The following is a 13,932-nucleotide window of genomic DNA, read 5'->3' as shown; positions in this document are numbered from 1 at the left end:
GACTGATAGTCAAACCTTGGATTCAGGAGGAGCCATATGGATTCCGTCCCGGTCGTGGAACAGCGGACCAGCTCTTTACCCTTGCAGAACTGCTGAGGGGGTCATGGGAGTTTGACCTGCCAGTCTACATGTGTTTTGTGGATATGGAGAAGGCCTATGACCGTGTCCCCCGAGGGGCTCTGTGGGAGGCACTGCGGGAGTATGGGGTACCGGGCTCATTGTTGGCGTCCTCAGACCATGACCTCCAGCACACACTGGAGCGGTTTGCAGCTGAGTGTGAAGCGGCAGGGATGCGGATCAGCACCTCCAAGTCCGAGGCCATGGTTCTCTGCCGGAAACCGGTGGATTGCTCCCTCTTTGTTGGGGGGGTCTCTTCCCCAAGCAAAGGAGTTTAAGTATCTTGGGATCTTGTTCACGAGTAATGGGAAAATGGAGCGAGAGATGGACAGGCGGATTGGTGTGGCGTCAGCAGTAATGCGGGCGTTGTACCGAACCGTCGTGGTGAAGAGGGAGCTGAGCCGTAAAGCAAAGCTGTCGATTTACCAGTCCATCTACGTTCCAACCCTCACCTATGGTCATGAGCTTTGGGTAGTGACCGAAAGAACAACATTGCGGATACAAGCGGCCTAAATGAGCTTCCTCCGCAGGGTGGCTGGACTCAGCCTTAGAGATAAGGTGAGTAGTTCAGACATTCGGAGGGAGCTCGGAGTAGAGCCGCTACTCCTTCGCATCGAAAGGAGCCAGTTGAGGTGGTTTGGCCATCTGATTCGGATGCCTCCAGGGAGACTTCTTTTGGAGGTTTTTGAGCACATCCGTCTGGGAGGAGACTCCGGGGTAGACCCAGAACTCGCTGGAGGGATTATATATATCTCTTCTGGCCTGGGAACGCCTTGGGATCCCCCAGGAAGAGCTGGAAAGCATTGCTGGGGGGAGGGACGTCTGGAACGACCTGCTTCGCCTGCTGCCTCCGCGACCCGGCCCCGGATAAGTGGAAGACAATGGATGGATGAATGGATGGATGGAACACAGGTGCATTTTATTGATGGCATCTACCATGACGAGATCCTGAGGCCCATTGTTGTGCCATACATCCAAGAACATCACCTCATGTTGCAGCAAGACAATGCACAGCCCCATGTTGCAAGGATCTGTACACAATTCTTGGAAGCTGAAAACGTCCCAGTTCTTGCATGGTCAGCATACTCACCGGACATGTCACCCATTGAGCATGTTTAGGATGCTCTGGATATCCAGCAACTTGGCACAGCCATTGAAGAGGAGTGGACCCAACCCCCCCCCCAATAAAACAAAACTGCACCTTTCAGAGTGGCCTTTTATTGTGGGCAGTCTAAGGCACACCTGTGCACTCATCATGGTGTTTAATCAGCACCTTGATATGGCACACCTGTGAGGTGGGATGGATTATCTCAGCAAAGGAGAAGTGCTCACTATCACAGATTTAGACGGTTTTGTGAAAAATATCTGGAAAAAAAAGGTGATATTGTGTATGTGGAAAAAGTTTTAGATCTTTGAGTTCATCTCATAAAAAATGGGAGCAAAAACAAAAGTGTTGTGTTTATATTTTTGTTGAGTGTAGATATTCCATTAAAAATCACCTGTTTGGGAGGGTTTACGTGATGTGAAGAGAATAGGGGTGTCTGAACAGAGCTCGCGGGCCCAATATAACATTTCAGGGGTAGTTTAATGCTGTAAAAATAGCGCAACCAGGAGAGTACTGTCATTGCGTGAACTCTGGGTGAAAACACCTGATAAAAAATGCCTTCTACGACCGAAAACACGAAAAACTCAGCCACAGCCAGAAACCTCCAGCCCTGAAAAAATGGCAGAAGGTGAGGAAATTGATAGCCTGGTGGCGAAGATAAGTGAAGGTATATTCGCTAAGCTCAGTTCCATTCTGGACGCTAAACTTGACCAGATAGCCAAATTGGTAAGCTCTGTGTGTGAGAATGTGAAAGTTCTGGAGAAAAGAGTGGAGGACGCAGAACAAAGAATCTCTGACACGGAAGACAGCGTCTCAACTGCTAGCTAAACTTGAACACACAGAGACACGCCTGAGGGAGACTATCCAGAGGTTAGGAGACCAAGAGAACAAGTCCAGAGGTAACAGCATAACGATCGTCAACCCGCCAGAGCGTACAGAGGGCAACAATGTTAAAGAATTCTTCAACACGTGGATTCCAAAGATTCTGAATCTTAAAGTGAAAAACAACCGGCTCAAGATGGATAGATGTCACCACAGTCTGGCGCAACTCCAGATGGGGTCAGAGAGACTGAGGATCGTTTACATCCATCTCCATAACTACATGGATAAGCAGCTGATCATGCAGAGTGCACGGAACATGGGTGAGATCTCTGCCTCCGGGAATCACATACACTTTTTTGAAGACTTTTCACCCACTGTGGAAAAAAAGCGACAAGAATTTCTGAAGGCAAAGAGGGCACTCCGGGCATTGGGGATTCCCTACAGGATGCTTTTCCTGCGGTGCTACATATCTAGACCCTCCAGAAAAACGTGGGCAAAAATCCTTGATTATGCGGGCTAAAATCCTTGATTATGCAAATAAATATGCAGGGGTTTTATGCCATTTTATGCGGGGAAATTGCGGAAAGTTGCAAAGTATGCGAATAGTTGTGAAATATGCAAAAATATGCATGATTCACCTCCCGTCTGGCCGTGGAGAGATGTGTCCTCTAATCAGACACTGGGACTGCTACGGGGTTACTGGACTGACAGCCTGTGCTTTGGGAGGGGGAGAAGCTCACAGCAGCATCTGCTGCTCGTTGAAAACAGTAACTGCGGAATGATCCGAGTTTTCCTGTCAGTCTCCAAAACCACAGAAAAAGTCATTAGATTTGTGGCTAGTCACTTTTGACAAAAAAAAGTCGCTAGGACACTTTAGAAAGTCAATAGATTTAGCGAGAAAGTCGCTAAGTTGGCAACACTGGCGCCGCGCTCCGCATCAGCTCGTGCTTCTAGGGTGTGTGTGTGTGTGTGTGAATGCGCGAACTGATGACGTCAGGCCAGGCGTCACATAAAACTCACTCACAACTCCATTTATATTGGTTATAGTTTTCTCATTTTATGCGGAAATTGTGAAATCAAGCGGGACCCGCATATTTCTCTTTTTTTCGTGGAAATGTGAGATTCTTGTGGGAATTATGCGCTGTTTTGCGGGGATTATGCAGCCTTTTGGGAAATAATTGACCCCCGCATAATCAGCGGCATTTTGGTGATTAATGCGGGAGTTCATGCTATCGCATAATCACGTTTTTCTGGAGGGTCTACATATCACACATGATAACGAGGTCCAGCTCTTTAAAATGGCGGCAGAGGCACAGCGATATTTTCAGGAGATGCACAAAGACGACATAAAGGACACATGCAAGTGCTGTGGAGCACACATACAGTTTTGCTGGTGTGCTCAGTTCAAGTATTGCACAAAGGACATATATGGACATGAGTGCAGCAACGTTATATATATTTATAATTCAAGTTCATGACTTGTTTAGGGCTGCACAGTGGTATAGTGGTTAGCACTTTCGCCTTGCAGCAATAAGATCACCGGTTCAAATCCTGGCCTGGGCCTGGGATCTTTCTGCATGGAGTTTGCATGTTCTCCCTGTGCATGTGTGGGTTTTCTCCGGGTACTCCGGCTTCCTCCCACAGTCCAAAAATATGCTGAGGTTAATTGATTACTCTAAATTGCCCGTAGGTGTGAATGTGAGTGTGATTGTTTGTCTATATATGTAGCCCTGCGACAGACTGGCGACCTGTCCAGGGTGTCCCCTGCCTTCGCCCGAGTCAGCTGGAATAATCTCCAGCCCCCCTGCGACCCTAGTGACGGTAAAGCGGTGTATAGAGAATGGATGGATGAATGGACTTTTTTAACATCGAAGAAATGCTGAAGACATTGGCCTGATTACTAGAGGCTATACTCTAAGTCAGTGGTTGTCAACCTGTTGATCGTGATCAACAGGTCGATCTTTGCCTAGTTAAAAGCTGATCTTTACATTTTTTTTAAATAAATAAAAAACATATTTACTACTTTAAACCTATCATAGTTTTGTTGCAAATCTGCCACTCTGTCTCCGATTTCTGATTGGGTCATCCAAATCCTCAGCTGCGGGCTACCATAGACTGTATACAGTCTATGTGGGCTACCAGCATTTTAACAGATGAAGAAGAAACCGCTCAGCAGGGCTAGCAGTCGAGATGGCGGACGAACACAGAAAAAAGGTGAAAACGTGCCACTTCCACTCTGAGTGGGAACATGATTTTGGTTAAAAACAAACCTGTGTGCCTCATCTGTCACCAGTCTACTGCTCTCTCAAAGAAAGGTAACTTGGAGCGTCACCACGCCACAAACCACGACAAGTTCAGGGAGGAGTACCCGCCGAAAAGCACCCTGCGCACCAGCAAAGGTAAGGAGCTGAAGACAGCACTGAAGGCCCAGCAGCAAGTTTTTACCAAATCGGTGGACAAAAATAAAGCCACGACTGAGGCGTCATTTCGTGTGAGTGAGCTTTTGGCTAAACACAAGAAACCCTTCACCGATGGAGAGCTGTTTTCGGAGACTGCGGACACTTTATTCAGAGACTTTAAAAACAAGGATGTGATCAGACATGCAATTGAGAGTGTGCCACTTGGTCCTGCAACGGTGGCAAGAAGGATCGAGTCACTTTCAGAGGACGTATCCCAACAAGTGATGTCGGATTTATTGTTGTGTGAGTGCTTTTTTCTGCAGTTTGATGAATCGGTTGACATGACTGGCACAGCACAGCTGATGGTGTTTGCTCGGATGACTTTTGAGGATTTAACTTCAAAAGAAACTTTCCTGACTCTTTTACCACTCAAGAAGAGGACCAGGGGCGAGGACATTTTCACCAAGTTCAAACGTTATGTGTGTGACAACAATATTCCACACATGCTGGATTTATTACACTGTGCCGCAAAGATCCCGATTTCCCCGTTTTAGTCAATTTTCACTGTGTTATCCACTAGCAAGCTCTTGCTTGTAAGGTTTTGAACTTTCCCATGTAATGATGCTGGTGACAAGGATTGTTAATTCAATACAAGCGAAGGGACTGCAGCACTGTTTATTCAAGCCATTGCTGGATGAGGTTTACGCAGTTTATGGTGATTTGCTTCTGCATGCTGAAGTGTGTTGGTTAAGTCGCGAAAAAGTCCTGCAGCGTTTTATTGACCGGTTGGCTGAGATCTGCTTATTTCTGGAATCACATGCAGAGCATCATAAAGAACTGTCAGATGATGCGTGGCTGCATGATCTGGGATTCCTCACAGACCTGACAGCCAAAATGAAGCATACTATCTGTGAAGATATCTTTCTGGGTGTTCTGGGAAGCTCTGGTTCATCCTACTGATTTTAGTGTTGGAGTTAAAGAAGGAGGAACAGATGTTAGGAAGTGAGTAGTTTCACATGAACCCCAGAGGAAAGTTTGTGCTAAAGCAGGTATGTGTAAGTTTAGGTTTTCTGTTGTCTCTGTTAAGGGTATTTCAGTTTTGTTATTTGCATCACCATCAAAAAACATCAATTTGAATTGGACATGAAAGGGACAGATAAGCTGGAAGAGCAAGCAGGTGATAGAACTCATGCATTCATGGGACAGAGGAAAAAATGAGACATGTCAAGTATGAATACCATTAAATTCTGCACTTTTAATGTGAAAGGGATTCATCACCCCATAAAGCACAAGAAAATGCTAAGCTTTCTCAAAAAAGACAAGATACAGATAGCTTTTTTTTTTTTTTTTTTTTTTTACAAGAAAGTCATTTGATGGATAAAGAACATATAAAACTTAAGCGAGATTGGGTGGGCCAGGCTTGCTACTCATCATTCTCCTCTAATAGAAGAGGAGTCGCTATTCTGATACACAAGGCTACCCCATTTGTACTTAAAGCATGCAAGAAGGACCCTGATGGCAGATATATTATCGTTCATGGTACAGTTTATTACTATGATGAATATATGTGCCCCTAGTCCACCATCCTCTTCGTTTTGGACTAGAGTAGGAACAGATCTGGAGAAGTACAAATGTCCCACTGTTGGGTGGTGATTTTAACTGTGGTCTGGATCACAAATTAGATAGGACTCCAACAGATGCACACAGTAAAGCCAGCATGGGTACCTCACTTTTCAAAATGTTGGATGATGTCAATCTGATAGATAAATGGAGAACTTTAAATCCAGCAGCTAGAGACTTTACATTTTACTCAAATCCACACAACTCCTATTCTCAAATTGACTACTTCTTCACACCACCACAGATCACAGGACAAGTAAATACATGCAGCATAGGATCCAATTCAAAATTGGTACGAAGTTCACTGACTGGGTGGAATTGTTATATCTGTCCCCTAAAGCAGCTGTTATCACCAAACTTGTCAAAAACAGAAGCTATGCCTATTCATGCTATAGCGGGATCTGCTCCACCTAGTGGCTTCCCTTTTTATTGGTCACCTAAGGAGATTACCTATCTAGGAATAAAAGTTAGTCCTTTTCTCAAAAAAACTGATTAAATTAAACCTACGACCAACCAATTGTCATCAAGGATGACTTGAATAGATGGAGAAGTTTACCTACTTCTTGGTTGGGCAGGATCAGTGTGCTGAAAATGATTATGTTACCTAGGTTGATGTATCCACTGCAGATGCTGCCAAATTCCATTCCTAACAGCTAGTTTGCAAATTTGAATAAAATGTTCACACAATTCATTTGAGAGAGAAAAAAGGTAAGAATGAAAATTAGTAAACTTCAGAGAGATAAGGATCAAGGGGGGTTGGGAGTCCTTAATGTACAGCTTTATTGCTGGGCTGCATAAATGCGCTATACGTATATGAATGAATGAATCCGGACGCTACAAATACACGGCTTGACATGGAATCTTGGAACTGTGGCCTCCTGACACTAAAAGACTGCCCTTTTATAACCTACAAGAAGATAAAATTGGAGGTTCAAAACAATTCCATTGCCAGGAATACGTAGAACAGATGAAACAAGATTATGGGCTGTTTCAAACTTAAAAATCATTTTTCTCTTCTGGCCCCGATATGGAAGAACCCAGATTTTGTTCCGTCATGTCATGATGCGGTGTACAAATTTTGTCAGGAAAGGGGCTTGGACCGGCTAGTCAAACTCTATGAGGGAGGTGCAATGGAGTCATTTGAAGCCCTGAAAAGTAAATATTCTTTACTACAATCTCACTTTTTCCACTATTTACAAATAAGACACTATATACCTAAAAATGTACATGCTCCCAATATGACATTTTTGGAAGACCTTCTAATACAACCCACACCAAAAAGATATATTTCTCATGTTTACAAAACCTTTGGTTTACATTTTAACTACAACAACAACAACATAAAGCAATGGCAGACTGGGAACAAATAGAAGAGAATGTGTAGACTTCAATTATAAAAGACACACTTAGAATTCTGAGCTGGAATACAGACAGAGAGAGACACAATTCAAAATATTACACAGACTCCATTGTATACCATTGCTGAGGAGCAGGCTTGGCCTGGGCTCTCCTAATTGTATTATATGTAATTCAGAAATTGGTACATACACACACTTGGTTTGGAAATGTTGTAAAATACAAAATTTCTGAAGTGAAGGAATCAGTTACTACTTGGAGCTCACCCCATTTCAGTGTATTTTGGCAGTGAAAGAGGCCAATGCTAGGGACAAACATAATGCTAAACCGACCAAAATTCTCTTAGATATATGAAGAAAGACAATCCTCAAACTCTGGATATCAAAGGACAGCCGTACAGTGGAAGATTGATACAAGGAGGTCCTGAGAATACTCCCTCTGGAAAAGCTGACCTACACCCTTCATGACAGTAGTGAAGGACTTATTAAGATATGGCAATCCATTCTGGACAATGTGGCTATTATGGACACATTTTAGTCTGGACCCTGTTCTAATAAGTCAACAGTATTCCAGTCAATTTAAGAAACATTGACAGTCTGGTGGTATAGAGGGGTGAACTTCTGATGTGTTTGTGTGTGCTTTTATTTATTTCTTTATTTCTTTATTATTATTATTATTCATTCATTTATTTATTTCTTTGTTTATTTTCTCTCTGACACCTGTTGTATGTTCATATCTGTTTAGTTGTTAAAAATTGCATCTGAGGAATAAACATCAAAAGGAGTATCTGACATAGACGAAAAATCAGCTGTTTCCAACTGTAATAGTCATTTACCACATTAGCAATGTCTAGACTGTATTTCTGATTAATTTCATATTAAAAATGCTGCTTTTCTTTCAAAAATAAGGACATTTCTCAGTGAAACCAAGATTTTGAATGGAAGTGTTTATATAGGCTGCTTTACATATAAAAACATTTTACATGCAGAACATGTGAAGAAGGATTTTCTTTTACAAGTCAAACTAACTGAAAAGAAATAAAATTCATTTAAAATATCTCCACTGTGACCGATGCCACTTCTGCATTACTTTTACATGACTGTTTATGTTACTTTAAAGCAACTATAGTCCATATAAAATTGATTGTGAAAATATTAGATGTGTATTTTAATGCTAATGGTGAAAAAAATCCCTCAATCTCACTAAAAAAAATTGGTATATTTGCTTGAGGTGGATTTTAAGTTCTTCAAAAAAAACTAAATGTATAAAATCAGTGATGAAAACCCCTTTTTTGAAAAAGTTTGAATGTAGTAAGCATTTAACTCACATGGCTGATCAGCTGTTTCTGTGTCTTTTGTTGCCTTTCCCTCCAGAAAGCTTGAAACATGGCCAATACCAGCTGACATGAAAAAATATTTACAACTTGCTTAATTGGGAACAACTGTTGAAGCAGCCCGATCTCACGAGGATTCGTGAAACTGTCACGTAAGTTTTAGTTTCGGTTTCGTGCGCACCAACACGATTTCGTCATGTTTTCGTGCCGCTCACCACGAAATGCGCACCAATGTATTTTAAACGGCGGACTTTTCGTGCCACTCAGAACGTATTTCAAAAGAATGTGTATATTATATTTTTAATGTAAAACCGTGGCGAATCCAACGCTATGTTTTGCATGACATCGTCCCTAAACATAACCCTAACCATAACCCTAACCATAACCTAACCATAACCTAACCATAAGCCGGTGGTACACTTACCAATTTGCATAGGAATTTCAAGAATGTCCGGCGGCCGGCGGCCGCAAACGCGATCACACAAGCAGTATACGCCGATGGACAGCTTAGATCGTCATGAATCCGCCGGTATAAACCACTTTCAGATGTGATTACCACAGCGAAAAACATTTCGTGGTGAGCGGCACGAAAAACATGACGAAATCGTGTTGGTGCGCACGAAACCGAAACTAAAACTTACGTGACAGTTTCACGAATCCCCGTGAGACCGGGTTGGTTGAAGCCTTCTCACCATTTTTCTTTCGCAAATGTCCAAAGTTTTGCTATCTGTTTCTTTCTCCTTTTCGAGGTTGTTTAGCTGTTTCCAGCTTCTTCTGCTCTGTATTAGAGCCACGTGCCACTCAAAACTGCCATACCTTTAATAAGCTGTAATACAACTTAAACAGGCGATTTTTATATAAATTCACTTCTCATAGTATTATGATCTTGGAAATAAACTGTAGGAAACAAAACTGTTTTTGTACCGGGCTGTAAACAGGTTTATTTCTGCTTTGAAGTTGATCATTTTAGCATGGGGGTCAGTGGAGATTGACTAAAGTGAGAAGCCAGTCTCAAGTGGACATTTGTGGAACTGCAGTGCTAAAAGAAGTGCTGCCACAATGTACAGTATGAGACAGACACAGTGTTTTTTTGTTTTGTTTTTTTTTACATTGAAGTATATTGTCAGATACCAGTAGACACCAAAAATGTAATTAGAGACCTATAAATCTGTGTAATATGGACTCTTCAAGTGATATTTTCAATGCAAGATTTTTACCTGTAATGGCTGATTCGTTTATTGTAGCATTGCAACTTTTATCTTCTATCCTCCAGAGAGACCTAAAGGTTTAAAATATACTCAACTTTAAGCAGTAATTTATTGCGAATGCTATATACGGTGCGCTTTAAAAACTGCATTGACTTCTCAACAACTTCTTCCTTTCATCACATCAACTCACACACTTGTACTTGCTTAAGCTGCATACTGTATTTTCAGTGCATTTCCACTTTGAATAGAAATGTGAAATATGTGCATTTTATATTTATTTAATCGACAGGTTTCGGATCCTGTGCAACCAGATCATCACCCACAAGATGTTTGACCATGTTGTGCTGGTCATCATCTTCCTCAACTGCATCACCATCGCCATGGAGAGGCCTCACATCGACCCCGGAAGTGCTGTGAGTGTCGCATTATTTAAGAATACAAAGACACTGCGTGGCTCGTGACTCTTTCTGAGCCTATGAAAAGTCTATGGAATAAAACAACTTGAAGGTGTTGGCTTCATAATCTTCAGTGACAAAGAAAGAAAGATATGGAGGAAGACAGGTGTATTATTAGACACAGAGATTCCTCAGTGCCAGCTCAACAAAAGTCCAAATAGGAGTGATAGTAAAAGGAAGAAAGAACCTGTCAGTGAGCCCAACCTTGATGACTGTTCAAGGAAACGCACATACACACCAACATGAAACAGAGTTGCTACTGTAGTTTACTCTGCAGAGAAACGGAGTGGAACACTGTGCAAGCAGGGAACCACTCCTGTTTGACTGTCAGCCAGTAGCTTTGGGGAAAGTGTGCTTTACCCCAGTATCTGCTGCACTGCATCATCAACACCATCACCTCCTGGCTAATGGCGCCATCCCTTCAAATAAAGGAGGACTGACAAGGTGCCGCATAGCAACACAATTATACACATATCTGTCTCTTCCAGAAAGTTCCAGTAATAGCAGCAGAACACAGCTCAGACGCTTCATGCATAAACACAATAATTAACGCTGCTTTGAGAGTCTTTTTTGTCACTAAGCGAGGTGTTCCACGGATCGGCCTAATTGCATTTTGGTCTCGCTGGAACACTCCGTTCTGCCTGTTTTGTGTCTGAAACATGGAGGAGACAGTGCTGTTGTAATTGATTCAATTATCTGTGGGCTGGCGTACGTGGCTAATGTCCAGGAAAGGAGATGTTTAACAAATGGAGGCCGCTCTAAAGGCCACCAGATCTCATCAAGGCAGAGGGATCACACATATAGAGAGGGATTGATTTCTCCTCTCTCACCTCTGCGCACACACAAATCTAAATCCAAAAAAATCCAGCACTGCATCCATGCTAGCATTCACATCAGAGAGCAGTATTTTCGCATGCACATATTTTTAATCAGCTTCCTGCCGTGTCCAGTCTGCACCCAGAGGCCATTATTGAAATGAGATGGAAATGTATGATGCAGCAAGCAGCCCGAAACAAGAGAATGAGCAGTCATTATAGTTTTGAGCTGTGATGCTTATTGCTCTAGATCTCATTTGCCTGGGTGGTCATTGCATGATTCTATTTGTTTGCCTGTGTGGGTTGTTTTGAATTAATGAAGACGATTGTGAATCGATTTCCACTCACTGATTCTGTTTTGGCCTGTGTATAACAACCAAACATGTATAATTTATCATTCAGCTGCTACTCTTTTGAAGCACCTGCTTTACATCACTCTCCCTGCCAACATGACACAAAGCACGTAACATTCTTTAAATAGAGATGTAGTCATTGTCATTGAGATGAAGAGTTTTAGTCTAAACATTTTAGTGTGGAATGCAGGCTGAATGTCACATGCTTTGTATTTGGCTGACAGTCCTTTGCTGTTTTGGTTTGGTGCTGGAGGTTGCCTGGATACAGTCGTCATGTAACACAGTGGAAATGATGGAGGATGATTATACCACCTATTATGATTTATTATCTGTAATTGAGCTGTAAGGGAAACTACATCACTTTCTAAAGGTTTATATTTTAATATCAGCATCAGCTGTATATAATACGATCAGTCTAAGTTCTCTGCATCTGTGTTATCTGCTCATTAGAGGGATGACACTGCACAGGACTATGATGAAAGCTTTCCAAGAAATGTTTTCTGTTGCCCAGAAATAGGGTTTATAACTGAATAACTAAATATTGTATAAAGTAAGATTTATGTCTACAGCAATGCATCGATGTAAATAACTCGGCATCAACCGGGGAGTTTGAGTTCCTTAAAAGTCAAGACTGACACCAAACCTCTCTGGAATCCAGAGTTGCCAGTGTGAATCACATACTGGAAGTGTTTAGCGATGGGTTTTGTTTTTACTGATATGTAACTATGCAAAGTGCCTCTTGATTTAAATCATAGCTGGCCTTTAAGATTATGTTCAGCATTACTTCAAACCAGGCTGAGCTGGAAACAAAGTCTCCAGGCTGATGGCTTGCGGTTCCCAGAGTTGTGGTCAGGTCAACTAGATGCCCAGCATTGAACTGGGAAGAACAACACCAGCACTACTAGAGATGAGGAATGGGTTTTAGTCCTTTTAAGGAAACCGTGGTTTGCCGTCTCTGACAACCTGTTTCTTTCGGCTTTCAGCCAGAAATATACACGAGCTGTAAAGGAAAGCATCCATTGCACACAAAAAGAAAAATGTTGACTGGAAGAGAAGCCACTTTGGCAATCTGTTTCAATTAACATTGTTTATTCAAAGCACTTTATGCATCTGTTTTTTTTTTTTTCATTTTGTTTGTCCAAACTCTCACGTAGATCTGAAAAAATGAAACAATAGATGTTATTGTGCTACTTTCTGTGGGCTACGTAGCTAAGATCATCTCAACTGCCAGAGTGAAAACTAACAGCTTGCACAAGCTAATTTTCATTTTCTTTAACATTGTTTTTTTTTTTTTTTTTTTTTACTTTTCATTTAGTTCAAAGTTGACTGTATTTATTCCCCAAATGTAAATGTATATGAAAGAGTCTCCACATCAAGTGAAAGTTGTGTCTAATTTTTTCAGGCTAGCTAAAATGGCTATCGCATGCTGTATATCTGACTACTGCAAGTACTATTATTCCTAGCAAGCTATATTTGTTTAGCCTTGTCATATTTTCATGCCACCTGGCCAAACCAATGACGTAAAAATAAACTAAACATAATGTTGTGCTTAGTTAACTTACTACAGTTAACTGAAATATTTAACCTTGAAGTCTATATTTAGCTAACGAGGTAAAATTAAAATATTTTAGGAGCTAACTTTCAGTCTCCCAAGCTAAGTGTGTATAAGAAATTTCTTTTAAAAAGTTTCTTTAGAAAAATTTTTATTCAAACTGGACAAAATATACCCACATATAGATGTATTTATTTGTCAAAGAAAGCTGAAGTTAGTCCTTTTTATGTTTTAAAAGCTACATAGCATGTTTGCAACAATTTCAGCAAATGAAGACAACTTGTTCAGTTAGTGAATTTCTTCATTAGTGCACACAGCATTAATTTGACATCTGCCTCTGTGTTAGTTTATAACAGGGGTGTCAAACATGTGGCCTACGGGCCAAAACCGGCCCTTAAGAGAGTCCACACTCGCCTGCGGGATGACTTTGTAAAGTATAAAATTTGCAAAGAAGACATTAACTGCAAATTGTCAATTTGTAAAACTATAAATATAAACAGTTTATAGATCATGACAAGTTGTTTTAATCATAAAGTACAATACTATATTGCTCATTGTTCTTTTGCCATTTTGTCTCATTTTTGTACTTTGTTGTTTTTTGACTTTTTTTGTCTGGCTTGTGTTACTTTGTCATATTTTTGTCATTATGTTTTGTTTTATTTGTTGTTTATGTTGTGTTGTGTTTCCTTTTTGTCTCAATTGGGTGGACCAAACGCTATACTATGGGTCGAAAGATGGCACCAGTGTGTGATGCGTGCTGTCAGCTGCTCCGAATGCTACACACGTGGACAAAATTG

General features: G+C 41.4%; 1 protein-coding gene across 1 annotated transcript in view; it reads left to right on the top strand.

Moving 5' to 3' along the window:
* cacna1g (calcium channel, voltage-dependent, T type, alpha 1G subunit) overlaps nucleotides 1-13,932 on the top strand; it is a 695,215-nt gene that overhangs the window by 507,567 nt on the left and 173,716 nt on the right. The window contains 1 exon segment of the mRNA XM_051939241.1: nucleotides 10,250-10,373. Within this exon segment, the coding sequence (XP_051795201.1) occupies nucleotides 10,250-10,373 (124 nt within the window).

Source organism: Acanthochromis polyacanthus, chromosome 19, assembly GCF_021347895.1.
Source record: "Acanthochromis polyacanthus isolate Apoly-LR-REF ecotype Palm Island chromosome 19, KAUST_Apoly_ChrSc, whole genome shotgun sequence".
In the NCBI taxonomy this organism is placed as follows: domain Eukaryota; kingdom Metazoa; phylum Chordata; class Actinopteri; family Pomacentridae; genus Acanthochromis; species Acanthochromis polyacanthus.
This window is presented reverse-complemented; position numbering and strand designations above follow the sequence as displayed.